The 22398-nt window shown below is 42.6% G+C and overlaps 1 protein-coding gene across 1 annotated transcript in view; it reads right to left on the reverse strand.

Annotated features, from left to right (window-relative positions):
* Nucleotides 1–21468, reverse strand: part of adamts7 (a disintegrin-like and metallopeptidase (reprolysin type) with thrombospondin type 1 motif, 7) — a 103820-nt gene extending 82352 nt beyond the window's left edge. Inside the window, exons 1-7 of the mRNA XM_079997186.1 lie at nucleotides 21180–21468; nucleotides 18159–18529; nucleotides 14925–15108; nucleotides 13743–13945; nucleotides 12235–12318; nucleotides 9907–10031; nucleotides 5479–5628 (exon numbers count right to left, since the gene is read on the reverse strand). Coding sequence (XP_079853312.1) covers nucleotides 5479–5628; nucleotides 9907–10031; nucleotides 12235–12318; nucleotides 13743–13945; nucleotides 14925–15108; nucleotides 18159–18529; nucleotides 21180–21297 — 1235 coding nt within the window. The 5' untranslated portion in view covers nucleotides 21298–21468. The remainder of the gene's footprint in view (nucleotides 1–5478; nucleotides 5629–9906; nucleotides 10032–12234; nucleotides 12319–13742; nucleotides 13946–14924; nucleotides 15109–18158; nucleotides 18530–21179) is intronic.
* Between the last annotated feature and the right edge of the window lie 930 nt (nucleotides 21469–22398).

Consider the following 22398-nt stretch of genomic DNA (forward strand, 5'->3'; position numbering starts at 1 on the left):
TGACAAAACCTGGCTCATCACGGGAGTAGTGGGGATCCAGATGGCCCCCAAGGGACCGACCCAGAGCGGACCGGCTCCCGCCCAGGGGTTGTCCCACCCTCCCCCCGCTGATGGGATGAGGGGCTGGAACTGAAATCCCTTCCACCGTCCCCAGCAGCCGCAGGATTCTGCGGTGAGGGGCTGGAAGGTGTGGAGGACCTGAGCCGCTACAGAGAGGAGATCCATGCTACTGGACATGTCACCAAACACATGGATGATATGAGCCTCCCTGCCCAGATAATGTGGCTGGAGGCTCAATTTGTCTGCAATGACATGGCTACCAGCAACCAGAGCATGCCCCTCTGCTTGTGTGAGTTAATGGAGACGCGCATGCACAGTTTCTCCCTAGCTCGAGAGGACAATTTTGAGGGACTATGCTGGAGAAGGGCGCCGTTTGCCTGGTAATGGACAGAGAGAGAAAGAGTCCGCTGGTCATGGACATGATCTGGCGTTGATTCGGCCGAGCCGAAGTGGATCTGTTCGCTTCATAAGACACGGTTCATTGTCCTCTATAGTACTCCATTCAGAACGACGACCCTCATGATGCTATGGCTCACAGCTGGCCCCGGGTCGTTTGTATGCATTCCCTCCCCTTCAACTGTTGCAGCAGGTGCTAGACGAAATGAGGGAGGACAGGGTGGAACTGGTTCTGGTGGCACCTTGGTGGCCAACACAAACTTGGTTCGCGGACCTGAGGTCCCTCATGGTGGGTACACTGTGGGTACTCCTGCTTTGGCCGGACCTCCTGACCCAGGCACCAAGGGAAATCTTCCATCCCACCCCCCACCAGTGGAAACTTATCGCCTGGCCCCTGAGCAGGACTGGACGAAGGTTTTCTCATTGAGGTGGTGGAAATAATTCATAGCCTTAGAGCCCCATCAACGAGGGCGCTTTACACATCCAAAAGGCTAGCCTTGCAAGGCTGGTGTGTGGCGCGTGGAAATGACCCATTACGCTGTAATGTTGGTGTCACACTCAGTTTCCTCCAAGGCCTGCATGTAAAAGGCTTGGCACCATCCACCCTCAAGGTATACCTGGCCGCAATATTGACCTGTCATAATGGAGTGGATTGCAAGCCTTGCCACGCCTTGGCATCCAGGTTCATGCAGCACATGGGATTGGGATCACTGGCTCTGAAGTTAGATTTGGTTTTGGTGTTAAATGCTTTGATGAAACCCCCATTCGCACCCCTCCAGGAGGTGGGATTAAAGCTTTTGTCGTTGAAGTCAGCACTGCTTCTTGCACTTGTCTCGGAAAAAATTGTGGGAAACCTGGCCACATTGTCTGTCCACCAGTCCTGCTTGGTGTTCTCCACGGACAATCAGAGGGTTACATTGGAACCCAATCTGGCTTTTCAAACCAATAACATAAAAGCGGGATTGAAATCAACCACGATTGATCTCTCTTCATCTTCTCCTCCTCCCTTTGGGTCTGAGGAGGACGAGAGGCTGCATACTCTGTGCCCTGTCTGACCTATTGGTCTATGTGGAGCGCACAAACCCCATACACCAGTCTGACCAGCTTTCTGTCTGTTATGGATCTTATACTATTGGGAAACCCCTGTCCAAAGATGGATAGTGGAAGCGATCTCATTAGCCTACTTGTCTGTGGGGCAGGAACCCCCAGAGAGTCTTAAAGCGCATTCCACTTGGGTTCTGGCTACCTCGTGGGCATTGTTACGAAGGGTTTCGATCGAGGATATGTGCGGTGCTGCTTCTTGGGCTACCCCACACACGTTCACCGGATTCTACAACTCGACATGACAGCGTTAGCACTGGCGCAGGCTGTTTTGACAGCGGCAAGGTGTAAGCCTGAATGCAGAGTTACGCTATGTGGTTGAGAGTGGTTACGGTCAGGTGATACGAGCTGAGCTGTATGCGGAATCCCCACCCACAAACATGGCGGTGGGGCTGGGGAGGGTGGTAATGTAATTTACCTCTGCACCCTATGAATGGATTCTTATATGCTGTAATTGGGGTTTGAGGTGACATCTGCCAGTTGATCCTTGGAAAGGACTACCCGGACCCAGAGGTCTATGTCTCTGCCTTTGGGGGCTTGAATAGGACAAATAGGTTCTGACCTCGCAGTCATTGAGGGTGGTGGGTATGCAATATGGCATAGTGAGAACTTGGGTTCGAAATGAAGTAAAATGTTTCGGTTGTGCTACAACCCTGGTTTTACGAATGAAGAATGAGAGTTCTTACCAGTGGCCTCTCTAACCAGTTCCCTCAAGAGTTAAATAATATGTCAGAGCACATATGACAGGTAGTGACCCAGTATACTGGGGGGAGGGCTATATGATGGGTGTCTGAGTGGCCCAATCACAGCCTGTCAAGGCCAAGTTGAGACTGACAGCTTTAATCAGTGGCACAAGTAAGAACTCTCATTCTTCATTGGTAAAACCAGGGTTGTAGCACAACCCAAACGTTTCCCAAAATGCAAAACGCTGCTCACCCACCGCAATCACAGAGACATGGAGTCACAGCTCCAAAAATAACACGGTATCAGAAAATAATATAGCCAAGTTTGTTTTATAAAACATTTTTAAAGTCACAGAAACACAGTTTCTATAGCAGCAAAACGATTCCCTCATTTTAAGGGAGGAAAAACAAGTGCTCAACGGCAGGAAAATATAACACGCCCTGAAGGAAAAGCAGTCACTTAAAACTCAAATCTTCCCTGTTTGCCTGTTTGTTTGTTTACCGCATCTTTCTCTTTTAATGTTTCCTTGTCTGTGTTTCTTTTTCACTTCATTGTATGCTATAATCGGATTAATTTAAGGTAATCTATGACTTCATGCTTTGGCAATATGAGAGCATTTAGAATGCCAGGGGGAGGGAGGGAGAGATAGGGAGAGAGAGAGAGAGTCTTTCTGGCTTTTTGGAGTTATTAGTTGTAGGTGAGTAGTTTGTGTGTTGTGCTTCAGAACTAGAATTAGGATATTGAAGTGTAATTTTACCAAGGGAGGCGTCAACAACCGAGTCAAAACTGTTTGTCTATTTCGTCCTGTAGTTTCAGAATTAAACCAGATGAGAGACACTCAGTCCGTCTTGGTAAATCAATGAGTATCCAGTATCGTGTGGTATACCCCGTGACCTCTGTTTACCTCTGTTAACTTCTCATTGATTCACTATTTTTAGTGGCTTCTCTTCCTATAATCTAGTTTACGGATGAGAAGGACAACGCCGTCACTCCCAGTGTTTGCTGGAGGCTCTATAGTTCACTTCCCTGAATGCGAAGGGGGTATATGTTATGTAAATTGTTTATTCGGTTAGGATAACTCGCTGTTATCTGGAATTTCTTCCTAAAGGCATCCCATTGCATTCTCCATAATGCATATTTGGAGTTCATTTGCTTTTAATTTGTTCCTTTAACAGCGCAGTCCTATCTCAACTTGTTCCACTTTCTGCAATATCTCGTTTGCCAGCTTATCATTCCATCAGCGACCTGTCTTAAATGCTTAAATTGAATCAATTTAAACTAATAAACAATAGCATTTGCAATCAAACAGCTAAAAAAAGCATTTGTTCCCACAGACATCAATGTTCTCAACTTAGATGTTTCGGGATTGCTATTCTTTCGAAACACCCATGTTGTCTTTCTATGTGATTTTATTTGTATTTGACCCTCTCAATTAGTGGTCAACCGATTAATCGGTCGGCTGATTCATTGGGCCGATATTTGTGCATCTTGAGATAATCGGCATTGGCCAATACCTGCGCACACAAGGCCGATAAACAAAAAATGTCTGCAGACTAGTGTCTAGAATATGGATTTTTCTATACATATCGATTCCAAATATTTGAATCAATTTCTATAGTGATTTTCTGCACTACAGGTACTCCTCACTTAACGACCGAGTTCCGTTCCGAGGACCAGGTCCTTAAGCGAATTGTTCGATAAGCGAGGACCCGTGTTATTTCACGGTAAGGGGGTGTGGCCATTGTGAGCGCTTGCGAATGCACAAAGCCCGCACGCCGCGGTATTGTACGCCGCGCACAACACCGACTGGTCTTTAGTCCGAACGGTCGTTAAACAGGTCGTTAAGTGAGGAGTACTTGTATATATATACCAGTAGCAGCTGCTTATTCGCTCTGTCTTCTCTCTGATAGTGAGTCACACACACCCCGCTGCAGCATCCACATAGCCCCACCTCCTCTCACTCACTCGCTGTCTTCTTCTCGTCACTCCTCCCATTCGCTCTGGTTTGTTAGCTCAGCAAAGATAGCAAGTGCAGAGCATCCGCGACCGCTTTTGGAAGAAAACAGCAGGAGTGCTGTTTGCAAATACTTTGAGGCAAAACGTAAACCTAACTCAGAGAATTTGAGTTTGACTCTTTTTTGTTTTTCCTCCAGACAGCGCTGCGCCGTATAAGCGTTCCTGTGGCGGTTTGCCTGTGTTTTTATTATTTATATTTATTTTTTCCGAAAGATTTTTAAACACAACTGAGTTAAGGGACTGTCCCGTTCCATGCCGTCACAAACAAAAACCCTTTGTGTCCCTAATCCAATCACACTGTCTTCACGTTGCATTCCGTTGCTATGGGACTTAATATTGTAAAAACTGGATGTTTTTGTGTAAATTCTTTACGTGTAAATAATATATCCTGCACTTCTGTGATGGGGAGACTCTCTATTTCCTGGCCAGACTTTAATATGACGCTGTTTATTATTATAAATTCCTTTTATCGATTCTAATTATTTATTTATCATTTATAAGGTTTTTCGTTTTTTTTCACAAAGTTTCATTTTTTGACTACCTGTGGACATTTTTTAGTTGCTAAATTTTTTATCTTAAATAAGTGCACTGCAGAGACAATTCAGGCAATAACATTGGTGCTAAATAAATGTTAATTTAAGTTCGGCAATTTTGTGTCTCATTTCTTCTTCTTATTAAATAGTTGTATTTTATCAGATGCTGTTGTTCTGTGTTAGTCATTGTGTTAAACATAACCCTAACTCAGAAAATTGGAGTGGAGTTTTTTTTTCTCCTCCTGACAGCAGGTATTTGTTTACGTTAGTTTCTACTTGTATGAAACAAACATTTTAAACCCAACTTAGGGACATTCTGCCTTGGATCAGGATGGAGAGTGAGCCTGCACATCATTCCGCTAATTACATGGCTACTTACTAAATAAAAGAATACATTGAGACAGAAAATGTATTTAAAATTATTTTACAACTAGTATGCCTAGATTAAAGATCTGCATTCATCTCTTCAGCTCTTACATTGCAGTTTCTACGTAGCATGCCAAGACTGGCTATTGACCAATCAGAATTGAGTATTCCACAGAGCCATGTAATAAACAGTGATAAGAACCCTTACATGAGGGGATGAATAATGCAATGTTAAAATAACATCAAAACATCAAACATCTCCAGGCCATTTTGCCTTGCTAAAACCAGGGATCTGTGCGTGTATAACGTCTGTAGCCCTTACTTGTGTCCCAGCTCGTGTGCTACAGTGAAGGCCAGGGGGAGCCCTGTGTCCTCGCTGATGCTGCAGCTGCGGTGGGGCTGACACATCCCGGCCACGTGGGACAGACCCAGCGTCTCGCACGGCTTGTTGATAGATGTGCAGATGTCTTTCCTGTCAGGAGGAGACCCAGGGTGTGGGTTTGAGAGGGTGAAAAATTTGAAATGCAAGCATTTGTCATATCTACTCCGATGGAAAACTGCAACACGAGATGGATTGCACCCAAACAGCGGCTTTAAACAATGTTTTTTCTTGTTATGTGCTTCCTAAATGTAGATGATATATAAAAATATACATTTATGTTATAAATGTTGAGATTAAAATCAAGGGCAAAAGCAAATTACTTTCAATTATCTGCTAAACCAATATGTTTTTTAACAATCCATTTATGTAATGATCAATTATAGATTTCCATGACATATTTCGTGGGTATAAAATGAACAATCTTCAAAAAGGGACCTCAATTTATTGGAAGCCAAGTTTGAGTGGAAAATTTGAGTTTTACAAAACTATATGTACATCTCATAGTTTTTCCAATTCATCTCCGCGGCCCGAAAGTCATAAGCAGATATTTAAGGCCCGACACTGCTTTTTTCTTCGCCCAACGGTTGCTGTCAGCAAAACTTCCAGGACGCATAAAAACCCCCCCCCGAAAAAAAAAAACCCACCAGATTGCTTTTCCTTCTCTTATATTTTGGACAAAGAGTTAGTGGTGGGAGATTGGCCCAAATAATGATCCATTTGGTTTAACAGTTAGCAAAAAGGAAGACAACCAGAAGAAATTCTCCACTTCAAATAGCTTAAGGGTAGAAAAATTGGAATTTAAGTTGCGGTAGCTGCTGGCAAGAGAAGACACTCTGAATAAACACATGTGTTTGGAATCACATAGCCTCCCTGTTATCAGTGTACTAGTTTGTATAAAATGTACATTGGTGTCCTTAACTCATGATCATGCCTATTCGCTTCAATTTCATAAAGAAATTATGCAAGATGAGGAAGAAATTAACAGAAAATAAGGAGGCTCTGGCAGATCCGCCTGCCACCCGCCATCCGAATGTCAGGATCCTACCCTGTGCTTGTTTTATGTGCTGTTCCTTATTGATATATGTCTCTTTGTAGCCCCCTCTGTCCCTCTCGCTAGCTCCCTGTCTCTGGCTCCACATTCCTGCCACCTGTCTTCACCTTCCTCGTCACGCTCCCTGTATTCAACCTGTTCCCCATTCACTTTGTTTTTGTCAGGTCGTTGTAGTATTCTCCGTCCTGCCCACTCTGTTGTGTCCTCTGTGTTGTATCCAACGCGTCGTCCCTACTGTGTCGATACTCCGCTTGTTTCCCTGGACCGTGATTCTCTGCTTGTTCCTGGACCCCGATTGTCTGCCTGACTGCCTGGTTCCCTGCTGTTAAGTTTGCCTTCTGACTGTTCTCCTGGTTTTGACCGCTACCTATATGCAATAAACCTTTATATAAACCTACTCCCGAGCCTCCGCTGTGTCCTGCACTTCATTCATTCACCAGACTGTATCCTTACAGAACGATCTGACAAAGACAGCATGAACAGGGGGTTAACGACGGGGAGAGTGATGAGGAAAGTTGAGACAGGTGGCAAGATTTCTGAATGGGGACAGGTGTGCAGCGGCAGGAATGTGGAACCAGAGACAGACAGTGGGAGCCCAATAGAGACAGAGGGAGCTAGAGAGAGACTGATGGCGAAAAGGGACGGAACTTAAAACAAACACAGGGCAGGATCCTGACACCGAGTGGCGTTTTCCAGGCCCTCGACACAGGGACACAGTTGTTGCAAACACAACAGTTTATTGTAGAGATGTAGCAAGCCAAGAGCAGATGGAACATTGTCGTGACAGAGGCTCTTCCTGTTTGTGTGTGTGTGTGTGTCTACCTGTTGTTTGTTGATTGTTCTAACGAGCAACAGGCGTACAGCCTGTCTCGGGCCCAATTACTGAGACCCAAGACAGGTGTGGCTGCTTAAACCATACCACCCCCACACCACAGAGGCCTACAGCTTTCTTGGAACAAGCTTGATATGGCGCAAGTGAGTTTTGGTTTCTGAAAGACTTCAAAGTTGTTTAAGAATGCAAGTTCTGCGTTCCATATTACATTTCAGCGACCATCTCCTTGGTTACTACTAGCAAATATACTGTACACAGTGCTTGCATCACAGTCATTTTAAATCCAGCTCTAAACAATGTATTCGACAAGAAATAACTTCTGCAATAATAAGGATATGTGTCCCACCACAACAAAAGCTGCCATCTGGCGCATTTCTAAAATCGCCAGGAGCAGCCAAATAAGTTGTAAAAACCTTTTTTTGGAGGAAAATGAGATTTTTCCAAATTTGTGTTCCTTTGTCTTTTTTTTTATCTCTCAACGTATTGATTGATTTATAAATAATAGAAAAATATTAAACCGTGGAGTTAAATATTCCCGTTAGATTACATGGGGAAATGCAGTTCACTTACCGAGACGCAGAACAGCACTGAACAACGACAATCAATCGTTTCCTTTAAAGCGACTTTCCAGGTGAAGATCATTCATCCATATTCCATGTGATATGAAGTCACAATGTTTAGATAGACTTCAACCTTTAAATCATACTACTTTCACACACACGGAGCCATTATTGTGAAACGGCGAAGAAGAAAAACCCTTCGCGTCACGCACCTACGTCACTTCCGTAAACAGACGGTTAAAGGGCAGCACGGGGGTGTTTCAGTCTCACTTGTCTGTAAAAACATTCTTCTCCGTATTGTTATGGAATACTCAAAGTGGTTGGCTTAAGCTCTGAATCATATTTGAGACCTTAATCTGACCAGTGCGATGGATCCAAGTCAGTGTTAGCAGCGCGTACTGGACTTCAGTCAGTTCTCCCACAGCGACGCAGAGAACGACAGCGCTGCTGAATCGGATATTAGTCCGGACTTGGAGAACATTTCAAACAGCGGATTTCAAACTTAATGTGACGATGAAACGGAATATTTTCAAGACCCACCGGAGGAGACTGACGATAAGCCCGTTGTTGTTACAATGGTACAAAAGTCCGTTGAGGTGGGTGACAGATTTTCAGACTTTCTGAGACTCATAATATTGATAGACTCTACATTTTGTTGTGTTGTCCATACTTTTAAACGCTCCACTTTATAAAACATGTATATTCTTACTGTTAAATAAAAGCTTTTTTTTAAAACAAAATTAGTTGTGTGTTGTTGAGCTGTCCGTGATTGGCCCATTCAGTGGTATTTTAAGTAGCCATGAGGCTTTGTTTGTCTGCCAACCCCATTTGCATTCTGGGAGCTGGCTGAATGAACCTGGTGTGGGTAAAACTTTGGAGGTGATTATCTCAGAAACACAGTTTGCCACACCCTTGTCATTAACAAGTCATAGCTTTAAAAGTATTTGCTTGATTTGCACAAGTGACACCTTGTTTGGAAGCTCTGATTCTCCACTTTCAAAAATAAACTCGAAAGCCGCCAAATGACCCCAAAGTATGTGGTGGGTAACATAGCATTACGATCTGTTTTCTTTTTTTTTACTATAGGGTGCATCGAGGTCCGCTGACAATTGAAAGGTAATGTCAGAAATCAATGGTGACACTATTTTTTTTACTGAGGGCCTAACGGTGTCATGCCATTGGGGTGTGACCTCTCAAACTGAGCAACTTTCTTCTCCTCTCTAACAATGTGCAGCAGATTCAGACAAAAAGGTCAATATCAATTTCCTCCTTGTGAGTCCAGTAGTACAGTTAGCATGCAGTCTGTTACTACTTCAGTATTTGCTATTTACTTTAAGATTTCAAAACCAGATTCAGACCAAAAAGTCGATGCCAAATTGGACCTCTTGTTTTTAGTACGTATCTTTTTTTTAACGGTTTAACGGTTTGTCGCCGTTATTTAAGCGACATATCTCAGTACAGGGATAAATTTGTTATTTAACCTTCTCGTCTCTATTCTGGTAAGCAAAGAACATCAGCTTCCGAGGTCTCACATCATCAGTGACTCTTGGAAATAGCGCATTCCCACCATGTAGGATACTGGAGCAGGCAATCAAAATTTAATCATACAGTATATACTACAACTAAACACAACCAACACAGTTGGTTCAGCTCTGAGTTGTGAATGGACTTCTCCCAAGAATCATTTAATTCTATCAAAATAATTTTCAAATATTTGGAATGCGAAAAGGTAAATCAGTCACATTCAATATGAATAATGCCAAATGAAGACTCTTCTCATTCAAGAATAGAAATTCGAGCCTCAGTGAATGAGTCCTTTCAAAGATGTCTTCACCAAGAACGAATCGTTTGTGGTCGTGCATCACTACTAAACATCAGCTGGGTAGCCAAGCCTAACTTGGCTGGCAGACAGCGCCTCTTCTTACCTGGTGAGAAGGACTGCTACGTCGTGGTGAAGTGGGTGTTCATCTCCTTTCATGTTAAGTTGTTTCTGCCACTTGCAGAAGCTGCTCAAGCTGCTGTCGGCGTGATGGGTGATCTTCAGGTCCTCCTGAGAGCAGATCACATGCAAGTGAAGGGTGTGGAGTTCAATGAGAAGAACTTGCATTTCTAGAATGTGAAGAGAAACGGTCAAACTAAACCTTGCAAAAAAGAAAAAAAAACAAAAGAAAAACAAAACTGAGCTGTGCGGAGGATGTCTCACTTAGCAGGTTAAGGTAGAAAAGGTAAAGGAAAACCAAGGATTCGAAACCTTAATCTGCTACCGTGACTTGGCTAACAGACACTCTGACATGAAATGAAATGAAATGATAGTAATTGAAATAACGTGTAGCCATACTGTGAGCGGCATACAGCGTACATACATTTTTCTCCATTGCACAATGTCAAAGATGCCATGCGCTAAAAAAGCCAAGTTAAATCAAAGGCATAGGCTCCCGGTATTGCTGTATTGGGGGTATTTTCCAACAGCTTTTCTGGTATTGGATCAATATTGGATACAACGTTTTAAAAAATGGCAAGTCCCACCCCCCCTAATATCGGAGAATCTCACCAACGCCCAGGACATGTCGGTATTACAAGTCCCCCAAAAACATATTTTAAGCAGCTTGTTTGAGTAAATGCTGCATAGTTGTGCAAATTTGAGATGAACATTTTGTTTCATTCAATTAACGTCAGAAAATAAAATAAATGAAATTAATACATCTACAATAAAAATTACATTTTTATTGTTTTTTATTTTTAGTGATTCTTTTTTTAACCTACATCTGGACCAATCACTGTGCACTTGCGTCACTGAAGGTTGCCCTGCCCTGGAGTAGGAGCTAAAAAAAAAAGTCCCTCAAAACGGCGTTCTAAGAACTACGAAGGTTCCTAGTCCCTTCCTACTCCTAGTGTGGACACACAAAAATGGGACAGTTCCTCCAAAAAGTTCTGAGAACTATAAAAAAAAGTTCCTGCGGTGCAAAAACACCTGTTGTGTCTTGCAGCACAGTCTTCTACCTCCTTGACCAAGGGTGGGCAAATTTTTCGGTTCAAGTGCCAGAGAGAGTTTCAAATACCATGTGAGGGATTCCAAGTTTACCATTTATAATGTTCCCCCATGCTCAATAACAAACTGCAACACAAGCATTCCTTACGATATGAATTTAGTTTCTCAGAGATCCGTTTTAACCGTCGCACTTGAGTAGTTGATTTGTTTTATCAACAGTCCCATTTCCATATATGTTTTTATTCAGGTCAGCTGACTTTTCAGTGCAGTGTCAGCTGACTTTTTTCATTTGGTAAGCCTGGATTTGTTTTGTGTGAATACTTCCAATACTGCGTTTTGTGGAACGCGACGGGGAGACGTGTGTGACATGACACAGGACACATGGGGCTTTTTCTGTTCCGTTCAAATAGGAAACAAAATGAATAATACCTCATAAATAAATTGACAGATTTCTCTACTACAAAATGTATTGCTTGACAAGTCGGTTTCACTAGAGCCTGCACGTAGTGACTACAAGCAGCAAGGAGACCACGCCCCATCCACTGTTCCGTGTTGCCAACAGGTACAGTATACCAGACCAATAAAGTCTAATTTGTTTTCCTGCTGAAATGATAAATTTGTATTTAAAATGTATTCGTTTGTTGATTTAACTCAGTAATTCACCTAAGGACCACACATCAGCGATTTCTAATGTGGTTGATGCTTGAGGTTGCTTGTGATTTAATTACCAGGCTTGGTAATTCAATATTTTCACAAAATACATCTTTTCAATGGACCTCTGTGGGAATTTACACTGCAGTTCACGTGTGCAGCATGGAAAAATAGAGGCAAGTTGTAAAAAAACGCGAGGGGTCTACAAGCCTTGCGCCATGATGGTGGCACCCGATGCATAGTTGCACGTCTGACACACACACAGACACACACACAATTCATAATTTCAACACAATTGTCTACATATTATTATTGATATCATTATCATCATTATTATTATTATTATTATTATTATTATTAGTAGTAGTAGTAGTAGTAGTAGTAGTAGTAGTAGTAGTAGTACTATTAATATCATTAGTATTATTACTTTCATGACTACAATTATTATTATTATTATTGTTATTATTGTTATTGTTATTATTATTGTTATTATTATTATTATTGTTATTATTATAATAATAATAATAATAATAATAATTATTATTATTATTATTATTATTATTATTATTATTATTATTATTATTATTGTTATTGTTATAATTATTACTACTACCTCGTCCTGCTCCAGTAGGATGAGACGGACAACAACGATGTTGATCGCATTCCCAATGCTGGCGTCTCGGAACAGGCCTGATACCTGCAGGGCAGAGTTTATACATGAATACATAAATACATAAATACACATTTCACCTTGATCTTTTAATACTAAACAGGACAGAAACCTCAAAGTCTCCTTGTGCTGTGATCTATAAGGCACCGCAGCACTGTCACAGAGAAATACACATTTAAAAACAGATGCAAGACAAGAAAGTCAACGTTATCAAGGGTGTCGGCAGCATGGATGATGAAGGGAATTAGTTTTAAAGCTTTAACTGACATTCAAGGTGTCTATTCGTGGTAATGGTTGATTTAATTTACAACTGTTTATGCGGTGTGCTGCCAAAACAGCAATAACATGTGTATCATTATTTTTATTTTTTGTACTATGGATTTCTGCTGAGGTAGATATTATACATTATTACGTTACATTATTTTCCAATAACAGCGATAGCACAAATAAAATTATGTCTATTTACCATACGAGACACACAAGAGGAATATAATGTATATTTTAGACAAAACAAAAACTTTTGTGAGGCCGAGTCTCTGTGAATCAGATGATGTCAGTGCGTATCGTTTGGACGGGGCTGGAAGGACTGGAAGGCCACCTCTGACTAGGTTCTTTTAAGTTCAAAGGCAGTGTGCAGAGGACTGGAAACACAGCCGCTACAGGATATGGAGGATAATAGCCTCTTCCTCCATTTTCTTTTTTATTTATTTATTGTTTTTACTGTCTCTGATGTAGCTGAGATTAGACAATGACTTAAGCTGACTGGTCAGCGAACAAAAAGACGATGCAAGGGCGATTGACAATGGAGAGGGTGTGAGCAATGAAGTCGGAGACAAAGCTGGAACATTTCTTTATGGTCAAAGGCAGGGGACCAAATGTTTGAAAGAGAATATGGCAACAGTCGGGGACCAAAGAAAAAGGAATCGCCATTCCATTCCAAAGAGGAAACTATGTGTAAAGAATTTTAACATCTTGTGATGCTTATTATTTTTATTATTTTAATTGTGCTGAAAACCAGGACAATTTGGTAAGGAATATTGAAAACCGGGACATTTTAGTTTTTTACAGATATCTGTCGGGACTCGGACACAAAGCTCCGGGACAGTCCTGGACAAACGGGAAAGTCTGGTCACCATAATCTTGTTATCTCAGAAGAAGTAATGGATTTGGGGAGGTCAGATACTGGGTCACATCTGAAACATTCGACAGAGGCTAGAAAGAGCATAGGACTCTGTAGTATAATCAAAGCCTTCTTTATCCAAAAGACTCTACAAGTGGGAGTGGAGGAGGGTCAGGCAGATCAAACCCTCAACATGAGATATCAAAAAACATTACAATTTAATACTTAATGCAATAAGCAAGTTCTTATCTTTAGATCTCTCGAGGTTCTGATTTAAGTGAAGGTGAAATACGAGGACATCTTCAGATCTGATGAGTTTGTTTTCACTTACGATATTCATGACAGCGAGCACGTAGCTCTCCACACCTTTTCTCCCGTGGTACTCCACCATTTTGGAGTCGGCCACCACCAGGGTTTCCACCCACTTCTCGGTGCTGACGGAGCGCTGGCGAAGCCGCCTCCGCGTCCTCCTCGTCCGCAGGCGTCGCTCCCAGCGCTCCCGCCGCCTCTCTCCTGTGGCAGCTTCCTGTGGATCTACAGTCAAAAAGAATTGCATTTAGAGAAGTGCCCGATATTTTAGTTTTTAGCTATTTTGTTTTTATGTCGTTCTTATTTCTTCATACACAAAACACGTAGGAGGGGTCTAGTATCAGTCTGTAAGGGGTTATTTTACGATAATGACCGGGTGGCTGCACATTGTAGTTTAATCAATTCCACAGCCACACACTGCACACTACATAAAAGAATACATTGACATAGAATATTGATTACATATTTATATTGGTAATTTCTATGTGTGGTTTCCCCTGATAACAGTCATTATCAACAGATAGCTGCCATTATTCCGACATAACTGACCGGTTACTGCCGCTGTTGAACAATCAGAATCGAGTATTCCACAGAGCCACAGCGGAATAATTTCAGTTAAGTAAACCCCCTATCTTGTGCTCGAGTGTTTCGGCTGCATGAACTGTTTCGACCACCTCAAAATTCAAATAGGCCATTTGCACGAAGAGGCTTTTTTCGCAGGAACTAATAGGTCACAAACAGTGGTGGGTCCTTTCAGAGGACTACAGGGGATTTTGGAGAGGCTGATCTAGGAGCTGAGAATCTCTATCACTGTTTTCCCTCTGATCTTCGAGGGATTAGTAATCAGAGAGGGGGCAGGGATGGAGAATTAGGAAAAATAAACATTTAGAATCCAAGGACGATGTAGTGGCCCTGGATATAACTGCTGAACAGACACGCCTGGGGGCTGCTCAGGCTCTACTACTTAAGAGCTTTTTTTTCTTCCTTTTCAACAAATGTACACAATTGTTGTATTGTTGTAAGAAAAAACGGAACTGCAGGAATGGAGCTACAGATCTTCGTGGAAACAGGAGAGAATATGAGACTGAGAGACTACCGAGGAGCTCCAGAGTCTGGGGAGTCAATTATCTGGCCATTCTGACTCGAAAAGCCATTGCATACTCCGTTGTTTGTGTCTGTGTGGACGAAGGTGTGGAAGCGTTACCCTGGACTCCACATGTGCCATTGACAGGCTGCTTCCCTGGGATGGGCAGCACGGCCCGGCTCCAGGTGGAGGGCGGCAGGTGGCGCTTGTAGATGAGATGAGCCTGCAGCGCTCCAGGCTCAGGGATGGACTGATCCAGAGGTCGGATGAAGAACTCCTCGCCAGACACTTTGAAAAGTCCCGTCTACGAGGGAACAAAGGAAAAGGAAGTTGGGGTGTATTAATAACTGTTTTACACATAGAATATGTCGTTTTCATTTTATATAGATGGATGCAAACTTGCACAATCCCCTACTTCTGTCAAAATGACCAACTGGCACTTGCCCATGTGGGGCTCAGGAGTCAGCGTTGCTGTACTTCATGTAATTTGAGTAGATAGATATGTACATATGTGTTACTTCTTATCTAATTTTAATTTGTATCTCTTTCTCGACGTCTAAATTTCCCGACAGGAAAAAAAAATTATTATGTGAATCGATGGTACAGATTTTTATTGTTGATTTTTAACGTTTATTGTATATCTTTACATTTTTGTCTTGTTCATTTTTGTGTTTAGTTTGTTGGGTTATTTGACATTTTTTGGCCCGTTGAATTTGGTCAAATTGTTCTTGTATCTCGTTTATTTTAGGATTATTTTTCTTGTAGCTGTTAATTTTAGGTTTGTTTTATTGTTCATTGTTCATTTTGGAGGTTTATTGTGTATTGCCGACTGTTTTTTTTCTCCAAATTAATTTATAGGATTATTGCATAATATGCAACAATTATTGCAAAGGCCACAGCCTTCACCTTAGTTCCCGCTCATCACACTCTGATTTTAGGTACGGATTGGCCAGGGTTTGGAACTTATAAGGGAGGCTGGGGGAGTGCACTCACGGTCGGAAGAAAAACGTGAGTGTTGCCTGGCATGCGGTGACATTGAGCGGTCGTGAGTGGTTGCTACGGGGTCGGAGGGCGGAGGAGTCCCCACTGGCGCCTTCGCCGGTCCCAGTGGTCTCCTCCACCTATGATGTTTGGCTAGAGCAGTCACGGGAGGATACCCTACGTGGGACTTTTGAGAGGGTTGTGAAAATCAATGGTATATTGGTGCGCCTCACCTGTATTTTTCGCTGATTAGGGGCAAATTATAGAGTGAGCCGTGACACTCAGTCAGGAGAGGAAAATAACCCAGTTAATGGTTCCGAAAAGCCACCGGAAAATTATTTGGTGGCTCACCCCAACCCAATGGCCGGTCACCTTGGACATGATAAAACACTGCAGTGAATAATGGCCCACTTCTGTTGGCCAGGCATTTGGGCAGATGTTCGTAAATGGTGCACAGTGTGTCCCAAGTGCCAATTAGTCAATCCTTCGGCTACACCAACTCCGCCATTAAGGCCCCTCCCTCTAGTCGAGGTGCTGCTCGTAAGCCTTGGTATGGAACTCATCGAGCCATTAGACCACAGTGTGACAAGTGAGTGGGCAGTGTGCTGATTGGCTACTCAGTGGGTAACGTGATGATTGACTGCTGAGCGGGCAATGGGCTGAGCTGGCTACTCATCTCAGAGGGTAAAACTGGTCAAACAGGGTCAAATCTGTGCTTGTGACAGGTAGTTTGTAGCTTGTAACTTTAGTGTTGCATACACAGGGAGGACATTTGTGTGTCTGTCACTCAGACTTTGTGAAACCTGCACAAATTTCAATTACACGTACACAAAATTTCTACAGCTACAAAACATTTTTACATCTGTGTGCACAAAAGTTTTTTTTCCACAAAATATTTCTACAGCTGCAATACTTTATTAGACATTCACCAACCATTTCACAAGCTCAAAATATGAATGACCATTATTTGATTCCATACATCAGGGGCTCAATAATAAACTGGTGGTCAGTCTACTAATAACCAGGATGTCACTTTACTTTGACTTTCTTCATCATCATTTGCAACCAATAAATCATCTTAAGTGTCCTGTTTAGTGTCTCTTTAGTCTAAAAAGGAAAGTGAATCACGTTTTTTAGGATTGTTATTTTTCTGTTGGCAACCATGCAATCTTTAAAGGCCACTGTAATTTTGGCAGTTTTGGCTTAAAGCACCCCCTCCAGCAAATTCTACTCCAGCATTTCTTCTTCAAAAGGAGAGTCGGGGTGTTAAAGGTCACATATTTGCAAGACCATGGTGACCGAACTCCCAACAAAGCTGACCCTGTACTCGTTATTAACAGAGAATGAAAATGCAGATTGTTGCAAATGCGTAGAACGAATGTGAAGAAATGGTTTCATTTCAGGGAAAGCTCGCATGGCCGCTTGGATAATGAATCATGTCAGTCTGCAAAGCACTGTTTTCATCAAAGCTTGAAATGTACTTTTGGTGCTAAAATCATTTATAGGCGATGTTAAAGATGCATCACAACGCCTTGGAAAAAAGTCATGAGGTGCATTGTGATGGTGTAGTTGACCCAAACCTGCATGATATAACTGCTGACAAACAATGTGTATAGTGAATTGTTTCTTAAAATTAGCAAGGCCCGAAATTAAACTATTTAGGCACTTTTCGCTGTTGGAGCTACAGGGAAAAAAAAACATTGAGGTCAAACGGTGAGGGAAAAATCAATCGGTCAATTTCTCCCACGATTTGCAGCTGCCCAAATCTTTTCAGGACACAGAGTCCTAGAACATACTTATGTTGAGCTGGTCCCTTGCACGCCACAAGCAGAGTTAAACTAAAGCTGTTTGGGCCATGTGGGACCATTGCAGTGTGGCAAGAAGTGCCATGATAGGATAGTCGAACTGGTACCATAGTGTGCTTTGCTGCATTGCAGCAGCAGTGGCTCAGGGGGTAGAGTGGTAATAGGAGAGTCGCTGGTCCGATCCCCCGCTCCTCCTTGCAGCATGTCATAGTATTGAGCAATACACTGAAACTTTTATCTGCTGCTGATGCGCAGGTTGGTGCCATTGGTGAATCAATGTGTGTATGAGGGTGAATGGGAGACATGCATTGTACAACAGCTCTGTTTCTCACAACTAGAATGGCCACCTTATCACATGCAATCAATTTACTATCCATTTAATGTACATTGGGAACATGTTATCCCTGTGAGCATAGCATATGCTGAAAGGGATCACCTCGTGTTTTGGGGAAGTCCACATGGTAACTGCAGGGCGACAACTCTTAGAAAATATTGACATTGTAAATTGATATTTGTTGAATGGACTTAAAGCCACTTCTAAAGAGCAGTTTGGACATGGTCCACTTACCAGTCCATCGCAGGTGCTTATGGCTGCTTTCCCCTTCACCGAGGACTCTTCCCAGACCTCCCCTAGTAAATGGCACTGGGAGGACCTGGGGCTATGAAGCTTGGCCCCGTCCAGACCTCCGTACCGCCTCTCGGTCAGGAAGGCTGGAGCGAGCAGATTCTGGTTGAGGCTGAGGTTAAAGTGCAAACTATGGCCCCCGTAGGACAACTGGTAGAAGACCCGCTCCGAGCTCCGATCTCCCTGTGGGACCTCTCGCCTCTGGACGCGAGTGCGAGCATAGTGCGACAGGAAGTTGGACAGGAAGTGACCCTTGGCGTCCACTCTTGTAGGATGGACCACTTCATATTCTTGCTGCTGTTGAAGAAAGCTCTCTGCAAAAGGTCAAGGAAGGGAAAGAGAAAGCCAACTAGGGTTATGAATTTGAATGAACGTCGCTAACGTTGTGAACAAGACTTTGCTTTATAAGTAAGTGGAAAAATAAAAACAGAAAGTCAAAATTTTAACATCCAATGGAAATTGCAAGGGTCAAATTCAAACAGTAAGAGGAAAAAATTGATAACAACACCTTGATGAAAGATATACAATTAACAATAAAGCATAGAGAAGACAGAAGGGACTTCTAATATAAAGTGAGTGAGTTGTGAGGAGAGACACAGAGGAGGGCAGTGAGTCAGCTCATTTAATCTGATCTATTATAATTATTATTATTATTATTATCATTATTATTATTCCTAGGCCTTAGGTCTATGCAAACCCTCCCGGATTCTGCAATTAATTAATCTCACATATTAATGCAAATTCAACCAATCTCTGCAATTATTCATTATCTTGCTTATTCCAACCCCAACCATTTTTCTGGTCGGGGATGGAATAGCTGGCGCAGCTTTGCGAAACAGATGGTTGTATGAAGGAAGTGTCATGTTGATCCAGCACAGTCATTCTGCAGGTGTGGCCCGGCCATGACCTGAAGGACCCAGGACGGACACGGCCCAAAGGCCCGGCCACACCAGAAACTGGCAGCACAATCCCTTCGTATGTCTTTCAGAAGTGGGCCATATCATGCTGGAACACCCGCCAACATATGCACAGTAAAACCAACACAAGGAAACATAATAACACCATTTACTGATGCTATATGGTTCAATGCAACACCGTGTTTATCTTGTGGAGCAGTTTATTTTCTGGCAGCGAAGAACTGTATAAAGTGGGAGGCTGTAGCACAGCTAGAGTATATGATGATTGCTCAGTTTTCGTCTCTTCAGCGTCTCAAGAGCAGCCTTTCATCGTATGGGCAGCCAATGCACGAGAAGCCATTCAGTCCAATGAGCCCTCTGCATGGTCGGCCAAGGAAGACCTTTTGCAAGACCAGGTGCAAACACTGTTCCCTGAAGATGTTCCCAAATTCCAAAACAGTACTGCCCCATACACACTGCTAGATAGTGTTTTCATCTACAGCAGAATAATAAACACCCTCCACAGACTCTCAATCACCAGTTCTGAACTCCATTGAACCTTTATGGAAAGCTTTGGAGTCCATAATGCTAAAATAATTTCCAATCCCCAAAACGCTCTTCCTCTTGAAAGGTTCAAATCACACAAGAGGGAGTTCTGGACTTCTATTGGAGTATTTCAAGGATTGGGGCTGTTCTGTAGCAAAGGGTGTTTCAAAACCATATTGATTTTAGGAAGCTGTTTTCACCACCCCATGTATCTCTAGTGCTGAATGCAGAGTTTGTTGTCTACACAAAGCTGCACAACATTTGCAGAAGTACAAAGGCGGAACACTGTGGGTTTGTTTGATTATTCTTTGCAACAGTGACTCACATTGCACATTGAACACATTGCTTGTAAAGGCCTGTGTTCAATGTCTGGTTTTCCAAGTAAGACCAATATCCATTCATTTCAATGTGTAGTGGAGTTTGTGAATTAACCTGCTCCGGGCCAAACACATTGAAACTACAAGGCTTGGGGAGGGGGCTTGAACCATTTGGACCATCTTAGTTGTCCTGATATAAGACCTTCAAGATGCAAACATCTGGAAAGAAGGATTATTGTGATGGATGGGTGACTGTGATTTGAGTCACACCTGAAATTTCTTGCGCCTGGAGGTGGGATGCTGTCGGCACAACATTCCTCCCTTTGTTTTCCAATAGCAGTAGAATGCAAGGAGAAATAGAGAGAAAGAGAGAGAGAGAGACTCACGGAGAAAGTCAAGGAAAAATAGTTTTCAGAGTCACAATGCAATGGAGGATTGGGCTGCAGGTTTTTTTCCTCCCATGGGTGCAGATGTTGCGCGAACAGATTCTGTTAAACAAATGTGATCAGCCACTGTCCTTGGAGAGTGTTTAGTGTAAACCTGAGGTTCCCATGTTTTTTAAGGGCACAATAGCTTCTGCCTGAGGACCCATATTATTACCTTATGTATATAGATATGCCCAAATAAAAAATAACTATGTAGATATATAAGTTATCTATCTTAAACTTTGACAAAAAATACAAATGCTACTATAATAAAATACAAATTTGCTTTCATTATTGAGGGTGAGTTTTTAAACAAACTAAACAACAACCAAACCAATAAAATGTAATGAAATAATTTTGCTGTGGACCCAATGCAATGCTTCAAGGCTGCAAAATTACCATTATTAAAAAAAACCGATACTGTTTTACATTTTTGTGTCGATTTTGTCAAATAAATATTTATAGTAAAAATGTGAAACATAATACAAAAAAACAGTTTCACAATATAATAATGGATATTTTTAAACAAGCAAAACACATATACATAGCCCTGCAATACCTCCACTGACCCCTTAGGGGGCCGCGGACCTCAGTTTGGGAACCCCTGGCGTAACCTACTCTTCTGCAGCACGGGACTCATTCGGAGATAACTGTTCAAACAAAGCCCAGGCCACGGTGGAGTAGATCTTGGGGTAGATCCTCCATCACTCCTCAGCCCTTCCCCGTTGCAACACGCACCACCTCTCCTGGGTTTTCCTTTGTCTCTGCGGACTGACTGACCTGGTCGGGGTGATGGTCCCCGGAGGCTGGAGTTCTCCACCACTCTCAGTAGTCCGACCAGGAGGACAAGGTGTCCGGGAGAGAAGACCTGTCCAACAATGTCCAAGCACGCCGTCATGTCGAACAGTTAGCCGTCTAGACTGTTCCCATCCCAGCTTTTAAAACCTTGAAGCATGCACGTCCAGAGTGCGTCTCTGCGGCTCCTGCGCTGCCCATTCTATCTGTCCATGGAAGCGCTTCCTGGAGTTGGCATTCCTTAAACTTGACCTAACGTTTGCCTTCAAGAAGCTGTCCCCTCTCCCCTCCATCAGCCTCTTCCCGACAGCCCCAACATGACAGCAAGAAACTTTCCTCTGCAAAAAAAAACAAAAAAAAAAAAAACTTTGCAGAGAGCCCCCACCCACTGATGGGTGGACCTCCAACAAAAGGATGTCTCCAAGGCCTGACAGTTTAAAGGGGAATCACACTCAATCCAAGAAAGCATTTGGATTGGTGTTTTATTGACTCACTTGTGTTAAGTGATGATCAGTAAGATCATTTTGTTTTAAAAATCCCATGTTTGAGGTTTTTTTTTCTTTGCTGGTACTTTCTAGGAAACAGCCATTCCATGTATTTGTATTATGTATGTGCTCCCCTTTATGCTGTTTCCATTGTTGGTGGCGGGGTCCACCTTTCCTGGCAAAAAAAAACACAAAGATCAATGAAATTAAACGGAGACAGCTTTATGGATTGCCACTTCAAAGGATTCAACAGCTTAACGAGTGTGTTGATAAATACAGATTTAAAAAAGACATGTTTCATTGAGGATTATTCCCATTTAAGGTGGCCATCAAAAAAATTGTCAACATTTGATTACTCTACCTGGCCCGTTGCAGGTAATTTTTATTTATTTTTTTACAGATGATACCTTCTTATGATCGACTGATTTGTTTTGTTTTTGGTCTCTTGAGTTGGGTGATGTTTTCTTGTGAACCACCATCCATATTGACAGTGTACCGACCACAACCAACTACCATGCTGCACTTCACTGACAAATAAGTCTCTTGACTCTCCTGAATCTCTGCGTGTGCCCGATCAGTGCATTCTTACCGGGAAAGGCGGACCCCGCCACCAACAATGGGAATGGCACCGAGGGCACGGTGGACATTGTGAAAAGTCGCCATTCCCATCCTCTAAATGCCATTTATAGACGGGTGTAAATAATCATAGCGTTTACAGG

The sequence above is a fragment of the Zeus faber genome, assembly GCF_960531495.2.
Source record: "Zeus faber genome assembly, chromosome: 3".
Taxonomy (NCBI): Eukaryota; Metazoa; Chordata; class Actinopteri; order Zeiformes; family Zeidae; genus Zeus; species Zeus faber.